Here is a 14,654-nt window from a genome sequence, read left to right on the forward strand (position 1 = left end):
TGAGTAGGGTGTTAGCCTTGCACGCAGCCAACCCAGGTTTGATTCCCAGCATCCCATATGGTCCCCTGAGCACCACCAGGAGTAACTCCTGAGTACAGACCCAGGAGGCTAGAGTGATAGCACAGTGGTAGGGCATTTGCCTTGTGCACAGGCAGCCTGGCCGAGCCGGATTCAATTCTCCGCCCCTCTCGGAGAGCCTTGCAAGCTACCGAGAGTATTCAATATGCCAAACACAGTAACAAGAAGTCTCACAATGGAGATGTTACTGGGCCCGCTCGAGCAAATCGATGAACAACAGGAGGACAGACAGACAGTAGAGGGGCTGGAGTGATAGCACAGTGGGTAGGGCGTTTGCCTTGCACGCAGCTGACCTGGGTTCGAGTCCCAGAATCCCATATGGTCCCCTGAGCATCGCCAGGAGTACCCCTAAGCATCGCTGGGTGTGACCCTAAAAGCTAAAAAAGAGAAAAAAGAAAAGAACGTAGAGCCAGTTCAATGGGAACGTTAGTCAGTGTGTCAGTGCAGGAAGGGCCAGGTGGAGCTGGCCTTTGTACTTTCAACCACCATCCACTGCCAGCAACTCCCCCCCTGACCCCCAGCATTTCTGTAAATTGCTCTGGAGAATTCATTCAGAAGTGGAAAGTGAAAGTGACTCAAACTTTTCAAGAAAGGTCAACAAAGGTCATTTGCCTGCTTTCAAATTCCTCTGAAACCTTTCTTTTGAGCATCCCGGAGTTCACTGCCTCTGTCCCCTTGGCTGACAGACACTGCTTCTGTGTAACTCTCCTGCTGGTCTTGAGCCTCGGACAGGGGCTAAGGCACTTGCCTTGCAGGTGGCCATCTTGTTCCATGCCCACACCACAGTCTCCTAAGGACTTTCAGGGGTCATCCCAGAGCATAGGGCCAGCAGCTGCCCCTGAGCACCACCATGCGTGGCCCAATTCCCACCGACCCAGAAGAGGAAGCCTGAGGGAGCCTAAGAACGTTCTCCTGCGTGCCAGAAAGATAGCCTAGTGGTTAGTGCGTTTAACCTGCACATGGCCAACCTGAGTTCAATGACTTCACGAGAGAGAGAGAGAGAGAGAGAGAGAGAGAGAGAGAGCACTGAGCAGTCAACGTGAAATACTTCCTTACCAAAAACTTGGCAGCAAGCTGGGGGCCACCCAGGTGGAAATTCAGGGCCCTACAGCACCTCACCTGTGACTGGCAGCTACAGGGGTTCAGGAGAAAGTGGGGCCACTTCTTTCCAGACAACCTTCCAAGCAGGCCCTCCCTCAGAATTGAAACCCCAAGTGGCATGCTGGCTTACATGATGGAGGTAACCACAGTCTAAGCCACAAGGACTCTCACAGACCACCCCAGTTGCTCCTATGTCCATTCTAGGTGAATCCGGTTTTCCGGTGCCTCTCAGCACCCTCTCCTGCTCCCCGACACCTACATGCTCACCCCAGAAGAGCAGCATCCGAGATCTTGAAGTTCCAATCTGATCCGCCAGGGGAAGTGTGGTCCCGGGCCTCCCGTGCCCCTACCCCCACTGCTCACTGCCTATACCAGCCCCAGCTTAGGGGCTGCTCATGAGGCCTGGGGGAGTCTAAGAAGCTTCCCCCAAGGGCCAGAGAGATTGCACAGTGAGCAGGGGGCCTGCCGTGCATGTGTGAACCTGGTTTCAATCCCTGACATCCCTATGGTCCCCTGAGCATCACCAGGATGATCCTAAAGCAAAGAGCCATAAGGCCTGAACATTTCTAAGTGTGACCCAAAGTGATAGCACAGCGGGTAGGGCGTTTGCCTTGCATGCAGCTGACCCGGGTTCGATTCCCAGCATCCCATATGGTCCCCCAAGCACCGCCAGGAGTAATTCCTGAGTGAAGAGCCAGGAATTCCTGTGCATCGCCGGGTGTGACCCAAAAAGCCAAAAATAAATAAGTAAATAAAATAAAATAAATAAAATACAAGGAAAAGCCTCCCTTGATGACTGGGCCCTGGTCTCTATCTGGAGACAGCGCAGTGAGCAGAGTGGCCCAGAGAAGAGACCTATGACCTTCTGTAGTCGCGGCAGCCTCAGTTCCCCTCCAGACTGCCACAGGTGGGCCGGAGCAATAGCACAGCGGGGAGGGTATTTGCCTTGCACGCGGCTGACCCAGGTTCAATTCCCAGCATCCCATATGGTCCCCCCGAGCACCGCCAGGAGTAATTCCTGAGTTTAAAGCCAAGGAGTAACCCCTGAGCATCCACGGGTGTGGCCCGAAAAGAAAAAAAAAAAAAAAAGAAAAACCAGCCACAGGTATTCTTTCATTTCTCTATTCCTGTACCAATAGCCCCGTTCCTGGCCTTGTCTCTAAACCACCTCCCTGTCCCACCTTCTCCTCCCTGAACGTGAAGCACATAAAGCAGTGCTCTTTCTCACAGCCCCATGCCACTGACTAGAAGTTCCACTTAACATGCCTTTAAGCTCCACGAACAATTACCCATTCCTTTCCAGGAAGCAGCCAGTGTTGAGGCAGGATGGGCTTTCTGCAATGACGGGTGTGGAGAGTTCATGTTGGGCCCTTGTGTTTTCCAAGAAAGCAGAGTGAAACTAAAGCACCTGAGCATGGAATGGGAGGTGAGACTCAGAGTCCTGATTCGCCTTCCCCAGAGGACTGGGGCCCCCCCTCATCCATGTTACTTCCTTAGGGGGTTTGGTTTCGACAGATGAAGAGAGTCTTACTGGCAACCTGCTGACATGCTGGGAGAGGCTGGATTGAATCCTCAAAGCAACTCTCTTGTCTGCACGGTCATAAGAAGGGAAAGGAACAGGATGGGGTGAATCAGTGGCTAGGTGCTCGCCTCGCACACAGCTGACCCAGGTTCCATCCATATATGGCGCTTCCAGTAGTGACCTCTGAGTGCCAGAGCAGGAGTAGCCCCAAGCACCACTGGGAGTGAGCACACAGCAAACAGAAAGAACAGGGAAGAAAGTTGGGGTGGGTGTGGGGTGGGGGCAAGGAGTTCCTTTATTGAATCCCTTTCTGGGATGCTCTTCCGGATGCCTCATTTTATCTGCAACCTAAACACAGTAAAGAGAACACGGAGTGCATAGTCTTTCTCTTCAGGCTTCTGGGAAGACAGGAGAGTAAGACCAGCCCAAGTGTCCTGGTCTTAGCATTTGTTGTCCCTAATTCCCTAGAGGTGGCTTCAAATCCCCACTGTCAGATACCCACTTCCACAATCTTGTGGGAAACCGAGTGAGGACTCAGGTCTTCCGACTCACTGCTGAACCGATTTACTGTGGGTGGGAGGATGTGTGGAAGAGAATGAGCGGTCTGATGGGAAACACAGTCCTGCAAAGTTAAATCACATTGGGGGGAGGGAGGGAGGGAGGGAGAGGGAGGGAGGGAGAGGGAGAGGGAGAGGGGGAGAGAGAGAGAGAGAGAGAGAGAGAGAGAGAGAGAGAGAGAGAGAGAGAGAGAGAAACACCAGCTTTTATTCAAGACATATTTCAGTGAAACTTTAGCTGCTTTCTAATTCCATCTTTGGGATGTCTTAAGAAGACCCTAACTTACAAGGGGCATTACCTGGGGCAAAGAGGTCCTGTCCGTCGAGGGGCTTCTCTGAAGGCATCCTGATCTGCGGTGGGCTGCCCACCGTGGGCTACCTTTCTGGCTAGCTCACCAAGCTGTGAATATGGCGGGCCAGTTCCCCCTGCCTCTTGGTGGCCGAGAAATACGTGACACGGTCAGAGAAGCGCTTTATTGGCAACATGCTGGCAGGATGGAAGGGGTGGATTCCCACCCTCAGCACACCCTTATTGGTAGGAATCACCCAACCCACTCATCCCAGACCCACTTCCAGGAAATGACAGGCTGGGAAGCCAGACCCCACACTGACAGGTTATAGTTCGGTTTGCCTGGGCAGACGCTTCCTTCAGACCTTCCAAGACCAGCTCTGGACCTTCAGAAGGAGGAAAAATATCTTGGAGCTCTCACGAATCCAGCTCTCCATGGCTATCTCTATTGCTATTAAAGACAAACCCTTTCCCTACAATTCCCGTATACCACAAGTGGAAATGCAGGTACAGGTACAGTGCGGGTTCAGATAACATGCTCCATGCCACGTCACTGCCCCTGAAGCACACCTGCCACCTGTGATCAAACACTGCATTTTCAGACCACCAGTTTGGGTTTTTTTTTTTTTTATTTTTATTAGTGAAACACCATGAGATACAGTTGTAGACTTACAAATTTTTGTGCTTGGCTTTCAGTTATACGATGATCAAGTACCCATCCCTCCACCAGTGCCCATCCTCCAACACCCCGGGTCCCAGTATCCCTCCCACCCCCCCAGACCCCCCTGCCTCTGTGGCAGGGCATTCCCCTCTGTTCTCTCTCTCCTTTTGGGTTTGCAAAAGAGGCCATGGGTGGCAATCATGTTTGGTCTATAGTTCACTTTCAGCATGCTTCTCCCAACCTGGGAGGATTCTCCCAACACCCTTTATTTGGTGCTCCCTTCTCTATCTGAGTTGCCTTTTCCCCTAGCATGTATGGCTGGCCTCCAAGCCATGGAGCAAAATTCCTGGTACTAATCTCAGCCACTCTTGGGTGTTTGTCTCCCATTTTGTTACTTTATGTTCCCCAGATCAACGCAATCTTTCTATTAGACCATCAGTTTTCCCTTTGGAGAAAGCAGCTGGTCCAGTCAGGGCCTGCAGACACCGGGGGCCCAGCAGGTGCTTCTGTGCAGTTTCCGTTAAACAGGGATGACGGGTCCAGAATCCCAGGATCCAGGCCCAGTGCCACCACCCCTGCAGGCTTGTCAGGCTGCGCTCTCCTCCACAGGACCCAGGGACAGTCTTAAGAGCAGAACGTGGAACGCCTGCACTTCCCAACAGTCTGCTCATCCTAACGTGAGCCTGCTTCTCCCCACATCCGCCCCCGCTACCTCCTGTGATCTCAAGAAAATGTTTCCTGGACTGAAACAGCTAGATGTTGTTTTCTCTGCCATGCGATGCCCAGAGGTCTCAGGAGCCCCCACTGCCTCCAGCAAGGCACTCCTGAGGTGGCTCTAGTGTAAGCCCCTAAATCTCAGAGTCAAGCTGAGGGTTTCAGCCACCCTTCTGCACTTTTCTCCACTGGCTACTCTCATGCTAACCTAAAAATTCATCTGAAAAGACAACGCTCCACATGAAGCTCACAGTGGTTGGGGCTCAGGGGTTACCCATGCCTCAGACGCCAGCAGGATGCCAATAGGACCCAAAAGGAGAGCGTGTGCAACCCCCTAGTCTTCAGGGTCTCATACCGATAGCTCTAGGGCAAGGGTTCCATCCCTTTACTACCTGCACGACAGAGGCTGCCAACCATAGTTTTATGATCTACGTCATCTATGCAGAAAAATGGTTCTTAATTGAAAACATTTTAAAGTTATTTAAAATGCTGCATTTTTTTCCTTCTGTGACCCATCCAAGTATCCTTTGCATGTAACAATTGCCACTGTTTGATAGCATCCAGTAAATACTGACACACATTAGCTAATATTTAATCAGGTGGGTTGACAAATAAAACAGCATGACTTAATATTAAAATGCTCTGTCTGCCAGGATTCCTAGACTCCTGTTAAGAGCAAATACAGAGCCAAGCACGACCCAGGAGGGAAGGTCAGTGAGGAGCAGGGTCAGTGACTGGTCACAGGTCTGTTTGACAAACATCTTTCTAAGCATGGCATAGATGTAACCCACCCCACTACGCCAGCCCATGTACAAAGCTGTCAGGCAAAGTAACACTTTGTGACAAGCCAATTTCTTGACAGCTCGTAGGGGAGAAAAACAGGAATAGATTGACAGAAAATCCAGGTCTTTAAAAATACGTACTACCGGAAACACACACTTATAAATGATCCTCTAAATGACTGAAGGAAAATACAGAAAAATCTGTCCCTTCTTTTGGGCTAATGTCCCTTCTTTTATCTCATCTCGTGTTGTCCAACCTCAGTAGCTTGGAGACTTCTTTCTCTTTTTGAAAGAAATTATCAATCAGCACAAAATGACTTCAAACTAGTAGGGTGTCTGGCCGTAAGGGAGCATGAAATGCTCTTTCCCGAATCGTAACTAGCTTGGCTGATCAGCCATTGGGGCTTCTTTAGCTTAGCCCGAACACCTGGACAGTCGGCTTCTGCTGGCTAAGGTTTCCTGTGAGCACACGTCACACCAGAGCTGGTAAAGGCAAACAAAGGCACTCCTGGCCAGCGAGTCTGACTCAGTGAGTCTGCAGGGGTGAAGCCCCCTCTCCCCAGCGGCCCTGTCCCCCAGCCCTGCTCTGGGGTCAGAATCTTCTCCAAAAAAACTATTATTGCTAATGACAACATGGGGCAAGGTTGAAACCCATCTGTATGGACGGGCAAATACTTCTCTTGCTCTGTCTGGACTATCACGGTCACATGGTCATGGTCCTCCTGTTGTTCATCGATTTGCTCGAGTGGGCCCAGTAACATTGTGAGACTTGTTACTGTGTTTGGCATATAGAATACATCACGGGGAGCTTGCCAGGCTTTGCCGTGCGGGCAAGATACTCTCGGTAGCTTGCTGGGCTCTCCGAGGGGGCAGAGGAATCGAACTCGGGTCAGTCATGTTGGCTGCGTGTAAGGTAAACGCCTTACCCGCTGTGCTATCGCTCCAGCCCATCTGGACTATCTCAAGGATAATGTTTTTGATTACAGTACAGCCAGCGACTCAATCTTGTTAGGACAAGATCTACATGACCATTAGCAACAGATTACAAGTTCCAGTGAGGCTAAATAAATCACTGAGTACATTCTTAAGACTTTCCCCATGACTATAGATATTACCTGGTCAGTGAAAAGTAGCGTTTGAACACAGGCCAGATAAGATAAAGCCTTGAAAGGAGCCTGAAAACTAGGACCAGCATGCCCAATCATTTTACCCAGCACGACACCAACAGCATAGGTGAAACCAAGCATGCCACATGGCAGAATGGCCAAACCTGACCTTCGAGGAGCCTCTGCCACAGGACGCTCCTCAGTGAGCAACTGCCCGGCCCAGTCTCCATGCAGAGCTGGCTGGACGCCTGCCTACCTGGCAGGGTGCACTGCAGCGGCAAGGCCACGACTGCCTCTAGGAAGTTTTCGATTGAGATTTCAACTTCCAAACTACAAAACAAACAAAGCTTCCACGATGGAAACATTCAGCGACAACCTGTTTTCAGAGAACAGCTGTTTCACCAGGGCAGACGCATGCGGCCTTGGCCCAACTGGACCCACAGGGTGGTGGGAGAGCAGAGCACCTGGGCTGAGAGGGAGTATCTGCAGCTCCGAGAAGCAGGCGCGCCAGCCTGTGGTACCTCCCAGTTGCACCCAGAGGCTCCCTGATCAGACTGACAGGTGAAGCCTGTGACTCTGCAGAGAGCAGGAATGTGGCTGCCCGCTCCTCACTAAGTGCTCTGTTAGTACCAGCAGCAGGACTGCCTGTATCACGAGGCTTGAGGCGCTCAGGTGTGGTCCTAAGAGCCTGCCGGCCAGGCGGGGTGGGGGGGGTGGGGAGTGGGGGGGGGGGGTGGGGGGGGTGGGAGCTGGCTGTTGGAACGTGCTGTATGTTCCTGCACAAGGTCACGCGGTACAGGGAAGGAGGCAGAGTACGTGTGAGCCCAGGCCACGCCCTCAGCCTAGCTGGACTCTGGCCACGGCCTCCTCCTTCTAAATCGGGTCAGGGGCCGAGCCACTGGTCAGGAGATCTGAGAAGTATCAAAGTCACAGGAGGCTCAGCAACCTCATGAGGCCTGGGCCTTAGGTCTGGTTGGGTTGGTTCTTCACTGGCCTGTCTTCCAGAACCTCATGGAGACACAGGAGAGACATCACGGGAGAGAAATCCAACGTGCAATGATTCATCTAATTCAGAAAGAACAGGGTCCAAGAAAAATGTCCATTTTAACGGGTTTTTATTAATATTTGGTATTTTCTGTCAGAATATTAATTCCTGGATTAGTCTGAGATGGATATAGGTAGGTGTGTCTGTGCAAGTATGTATTATCCCTTAGGGAGACTTTATTTGGTTTAACTTCACATTTTTGGTATGTAGAAACAATTTTTTATTTTTGTTATTGCAGCACAGTAGACATTCGATCAATAATATTATCTCCTAGAGTGTGCAATATATAAATTATTCACATTAAAAAGTTAAGAACAGAAAGCCTCATATGCAAGAAATATTTAAAAATGTACGCCTAACTCTGGATCTGTGTTTCCGACATGATACACACTAATGTTACCAATCTGGATGAAGATGACAGGACACGACATAGACAGAACACACCGTGGGCCATTCCAGACGTGTAATGCACTAAAGGGGATGCAGCTCTTCCCTCTGGCCGCGGGGACTCCCCGTGCCAAGCATACAGCAGGTCTGAAAAATACTTCCAGAAGTACATTTTTCACAGGGAAACTTCAGGGATTTCTTTCTCTTCTATTCTCCTTTATAGCGAGGAGGCCTTTTCTCTTTAAAGGCAAGAAGACCTTCAAGTCTATCTTTTGTTGGAATAGTCTAAAAGAAAGGAAACACTGTGTTATTTACGCCAAAAGGTATAAAATATATTTCAGGCTCCAAGTTCAAGGATTCAGCCACGACAGATGCTGGGAATTCATGGACGCTAACTTCTTAAACAGTAGAATGTCCACACATGACTGGGACCACACATGACAGTTCAAAACCATGCTGCTCCAGGATCAAAGTCTGATGAAAAGTGTAACATTCCCATATACTCCTCCCACCCCAACCTTGTTGTTGTTTTTGGGTCACACCCAGGGATGCTTAGGAGTTACTCCTGTCTCTACACTGAAGAATTACTCCTGGCAGTGCTCAGGAGACCATAGGGGATGCTGGGGATTGAACCTGGCTTGGGCACACCTTATCCACTGAACTCTCCTATAGTTTCATCCCCATCTACCCTTTAAAATCCCCCATCCCCTTCCCCTCTATGATTACTCCTTGCATCACATGCGGTACCTCAGCTGCATGTCATGGGTCAGTATGTTGCTATTAACTAAGAGACACAGCTCACTCACACAAGGGCTCCCTACGTGGCAGCCCTCTAGGTTCTGACAGTTGCGGAGTGTCATGTAATCACCATTACAGTGTCACCGAGAATGATCTCACTATTTTCCCATCCTTTATGCTCCTGTTCTTCCTTCCCGTCTCTCCGACGTTTGAAATCATACAGGAGATATATGTTTTTAATTGAGGTAATACAGCTCACAACAGAATTAATATTTATGCTTTAGACACACAATGTTGACTGCATCACATTCACCACTGAAGTGCCAACATTCCTCCATCACTGCCTCTAGATCTCATCTTGTTTGGCTCATCTTTTTTTTTTTTTTTTTGAAGGGGTGGTGTGTGGGTCACATCCAGCATTGTGCAGGGGACCATGTGGTGCCAGGGATGGAATAAAGTCAATGACATGCACGATAAGCACTTTATCCTCTACACTCTCTGGCCCCCAGCACGTCCATCTTTATACCTGCACCACCTCTGGCACTCGGCAAACTCGTTCTGTTGACAGAGTCTTACGGTTTGTTTTCATTAGTCATTGTCTATTCCCTTGTTTAATTTCTTCCTATTCCACAAATCAGATCACCCAGTATCTGCTTTTCTCCTTCTATTTATTTTAACATAACTCAACCCTCGTTCCATCCACCCATGTTGTAGCAAAACGCAAGAGTTCAACTTTCCTTCTAGATGACTAGTACTTCATTATACATAAAACTGTATTATATGTATTCATATATGTATAAATATGTGTACAAATTGTGTATATAGACCACGATTTCTTTACCCATTCATTTCCTGTTTGGCACTTGGGCTAGTTCCAGATCTTAAATACCATAAATAGCGCTGTAGTGAACATAAGGCACACATATATTTTTAAGTGAGTGGTGTTGTGTTCTTGCCATAGATGCCAAAGAGTGGAATTATGGAATCCCATCCTAATTCTTCAGATTTTTGAGGTCTCTCCACACCATTTTTCATCAAGACTGGACGGTACGACAACTCCACCACCTCCGGGCCTGCCCCGGTTGCTTTCAACTTTTTTGACATAAGCCATTCTTACTGGTATGAAGCGTTAACTCACTTATTCTGACTTGCATCTCCCGAATTATCAGTGATAAACACTTTTTCACATGCCAACTGGCCCTCTAGATACACGGCTTCTTTGGAGAAGTGTCTATTCAGTTCTTTCCCCATTTTTGTTGTGTTTTTGGGTTGTTGCTGAGGTTTTGTGATTTGGTTTTAGGGACACACCTGGCTGTGTCACTCCTGGCTCTGAGCACAGGGATTACTCCTGGATTGCTTGGGGAACCATACAGGGTGCCAGGGACAGAATCTGGGTGAGCCATGTGCAAGGCAAGTACCATACCTGCCGTAATATGGCTCCAGCCTCTGTTGTGGTGTTTTATGAATGCTGTAATATATTTTGGAAATTAGCCTTTGCCAAATGCACAGAATGCAAGTATTTTCCCCCATTCTGGAGGGCAGTATATTTTACTCATACTTTCTTTCTTAGAGCAAATGTTTTTAGCATGGTAAATTGATGTTATTTATTTATGCTGCTACTTTCTTGGCCAATGGTATTATGTCAGTGAATATTCCTCTCCTATCAGTATCACAGAGATATAATCCCCAATGTATTTAACAAGAAGGTCTTAACCCTTCTGAATTAATTTCCATGGATGGTGTGAGGAAGTGATATAGCTAGCTTTACAAATCTTGCATTTTCCATTTCACAGTTAGATCTTGGACCCACTTTGAGTTCACTTGTACGAAGGATGCAGTTCTATGTCTAGATTTGATTGTGTGTGTATGTGTGTGGGGGGGAGGGGAGGCAGCTGAACACACAGGTGCTTCAGTATTACTTGTTTTCGAGAATATTTTTTCTTCTTTGCACTGCCTTTACTACTTGTCAAGTATCAGAAAACGATGTTTGTGTGGGTCTACTTTGAGGCGCCATGTTCTGTTCCATGAACAGATCTACCTGCATACTCCTCTGTCAGTACTACGCTGCCTCCATTACTGCACTGTGCTCAGGAACTGCCTTGGTCCTCTGACGTATTTCAGCATTCTTTTGGGGACTCTGGTTCTTTAAAGTTTCCATATAAACTTTAGCAGATGGGTTTTACCAACACAACAAGCAAAGTGCTAGCCATAGGGTAACATTGGTTTGCCCTTTTTGCCTTGCCACAGGGCGCTTAGGTTTACTGGGTTACTCCCATCCCAGTGCTCCCATTCCTCTGTGTTTATTTGTAACCTCTTTCTTTGTGCTCTGCTTTACCAACCGGTCAATCACCTTTCTCTCCTAATCAGACTCTGTTAACTTGTAAACATTGCTTTTCTCTTATCCTTAAGTCCATCCCATAGTTAATTCAGAACACTGTCTTTTTTTTATATAGAAACAGGAAGACAGTTAATACTATGCTTTTGTAACTTGGGAGCTAATTGACTCCAAATGATATGCACTTCTAAGCATCTGTTCTCTCAACTGAAGCCTCAGTTGCCCTTACTTCCTAACACCCCAAAAGCAGGGTCCCCATGAGGACCTAGATGGACCCAGGGCAAGCTGTGAGCTACCCCTGCAGCATCAAAATGGGCCAGGCCAAAGTGCCATAATACTTAATTATAAGTTAAGAGCAGGATCATGGACAAATTCTGTCAAGATCCAAAAAGCAACAACTAGATTAGGACCCTGCTAGGGTTAGGAGAGATTAATCTGGCCTGAGCACTGTAGTCTGGGATCTACAGTGAGATGTCCCCGGGAGAGCCACCCTATTAAGCTTAATGTATCTCTTACTGTGTCCATACAAAATAATATTAAGAAATAGAATTAAGATGTTAATTAAGTTATTGGACTAAGGAAAGGAGAAAAAGCCGGAGTGGCCGTTTTGCCCTTGGAGCCTGACCTGCTGGCTGCACACGATCAGAAAGGACTTTCATATGCTGATTGTGCTACTGACCTGGGTATGTGGCAGCGGGTTTAGTGGGGAGTTGGTGAGAGAACAGAGAGAGAGAGACCAAGGCGGCAAGTGGGAAAGTGGGGAGACTAGCAAGGGGACAGGAGGAGACAGGAATCGGGGGCTTGTGGGACTGGAACAGGTGCGTGGGAAGAATGGAATAAATGGCAAGTGATCACCAACCAGCCTGGCCCTCATTTCCTCTTCGTCCGCCCTTGGCATCAGCCATCCTGGGTGGGGAAGCGGCCCAAGACCACCAAATGTGGGGGGGAGGGAAGAGAAGGGAAGGGGGGCAGATAGAAAGAGAGAAAGAGAGGGAGGGGGGGGGAAGGGAGAGAGCGCGCCTCAGGGTTCCTAGTCACATCGTGATTACACAGCTGGCTTTTTTGAGATGTTATCAAATCTACGAACAAGTTGGGAAGAACTGACATCTTAATGATAATAAAAGTTCTGTCCGTGAACACCGTAGATAAAGTTTGGTCAGAACAGTTCGTGATTTCTCTCTCTGGCATACTTTGGATTTAACTGCTCTTTTTCTACTATCCTTCCCTAGAAGCTTATTACTGATGTTAGATTTTTGCCTCTTTTCTAATACTTACATTGAATGCTACCAAAATTCCTTTCTAAGAATGGATTTTGTATTTCCATATATATTTTGATATTGTATTTTCATTTTCAATTTCTCTTGAGATTTCTTTGGCACCTGTGTATTACATGGGATTTAACTCCCAAACTACTAGTAATTTTGCTAGTATGATTCAACTGTGGCAAGAAAGAATAGGCTGCATAATTTCTATTTTCTTACATTTCATTAAGGTTTACAGCCAAATGTGTGTTTAAAATTTTCTTTCAGACTCTGAGGTCATCACTGAATCCTTTAAAACAGGATGCTTGTCATTTACTTCATTCATGGCAGGTAGTCACTAATGAGAAGAGGGGATTAATCAGCAGAATTAGGCACTGAATAACACTCCACAGAGTTCCTAATTTAGGATACCGCCATCCATCTATGCGAGCTGATGTAGAGATCAACTCTCACAAAGATTAGAAAAATCACTTATATTTTAAAGATGCCTTTAAACAAAGTTGGATAAGGACGGAAGGAGGAGAAGGCAGGGAGGGAAGATACTTTGTTCCTCTACAGAAAGCTCTGCTGATGTGTGTACAGAAGGGACACTATAACTAAGCTAGTGAACTTTCAGTGGGCACAACATACCCGGGAAAGTCAGTGACTGTCAAATACTCAGGTTCTGCCAAAGACCGACTCATTTCCATCTTCCTAACTCATGTTTATATCAGTCTTGGGACTCAAGTTCAATGGGACTAAATTTATTTAAATGTAATTATGCAGACAAGAATAATTAGTCTATAGAACAGGACCTGTTATCAGAGTTGATAACAATCCAATGGGAAAAAATAAAATGCAATCCATTGGTATGATTTTAGAGTGGGAGGGAGAAAACTCTTGCTGAGTGATTGATTACACATATGAGTTCCACAGAGGTAGGCATGATTGCTAAGGCAGTATCTTCCCCACATCTGTGACAATCTTACATACCTGAGCATAACAAGCTTCTTCTATGGCTAACCCTGTCACCAAGTCAACCTGAGGATAAAAACATAATTCATTCAGCATAAATCACTTTTACAAACACAGTACGTGCAATAATACTTACTCTGAAGAGGACAGAGGGCTGGAGTGCATGCAATAAGGGAGAAGGCCACAGACTGGCCCCCAGCCTGGCATCGACCTCAATGTACTGCCAGGAGAGACCCCAACACACCCACACCCAGTCCATTTCCATGCTGGAGCAGACCATGTAAACTACTGGACTCACCCAACACACACACACACACACACACACGAAAATCAATTTGAACACCCCTAATTCCAAATAACCGAATTCTCAAAAATGTCACAAATTAAAACGGCCTCAGGAATCGAATTCTGACTCCATCAGGGGAGCTGTGTGACACTCATCATCTCTGTGCGTTAAAGTGTCACAGCTAAACAAGGGGGTCATGGCAGCACCTCTGAAAGAGTTAAGTGAGAAAGTGAAGCCTTTAAAAAGCATCTCTAATTTATACGACATGCACACAGGAAGGACCATACAAGATATTTGCTATCAGTACTGGTGCTCTTATGCTGAATTATAAAAAGAACCAATAAGCTACCTCTAAAATATTTAAAACTGCACTCACTACTAACTAATCAATCTTTAGACTGCTGGGAAGCCCAGGAAGAAATTGTGACCTATAAGCCTGCCCCCTCGCCCACCAAAAAAAAGTATCTCTCCTCAAAATTTCCATAATTTCACTAAATTGTGATAAATTCAACATATCTGGGCACCCGTACTGCTACTCTGCTCTGCCTACCTGTCCCAGGTAAAAGGTATCTGCTCTTTGGAGCCACCTGCCAGAGTCCCAAGATACCTGAACAGACTTGCTGGGATTCTGAGCGCTCTGGAGAAAGCAAATGGAGAATTTCAGGCAAGAGAGCCTGGCTGGGCTCCAAGCTGGCCAATTCTCTGTGGGCTGTTTTTTTTTTTTTTTAAAAAAAAAAGAGAGCCAACATCTCAGTGCTGGTGCTGAGAATATGCAGAATGCCTCCCTCTTTGGCTTTGCTATGAACTACTGTCCAGTTAGTCTGCCTACTGCACTGC

General features: G+C 47.4%; 1 protein-coding gene across 2 annotated transcripts in view; it reads right to left on the reverse strand.

Moving 5' to 3' along the window:
- Positions 1 to 7,908: 7,908 nt before the first annotated feature.
- Positions 7,909 to 14,654, reverse strand: part of AUH (AU RNA binding methylglutaconyl-CoA hydratase) — a 148,450-nt gene continuing 141,704 nt past the window's right edge. For both annotated transcript variants that reach the window (XM_056127077.1, XM_056127076.1), the window contains 2 exons: positions 13,550 to 13,597; positions 7,909 to 8,527 (listed from right to left, as the gene is read on the reverse strand). In XM_056127077.1, coding sequence (XP_055983052.1) covers positions 8,450 to 8,527; positions 13,550 to 13,597 — 126 coding nt within the window. In that variant the 3' untranslated portion in view covers positions 7,909 to 8,449. The remainder of the gene's footprint in view (positions 8,528 to 13,549; positions 13,598 to 14,654) is intronic.

The sequence above is a fragment of the Sorex fumeus genome, unplaced genomic scaffold (assembly GCF_029834395.1).
Source record: "Sorex fumeus unplaced genomic scaffold, SorFum_2.1 ptg000063l, whole genome shotgun sequence".
Classification (NCBI taxonomy): Eukaryota; Metazoa; Chordata; class Mammalia; order Eulipotyphla; family Soricidae; genus Sorex; species Sorex fumeus.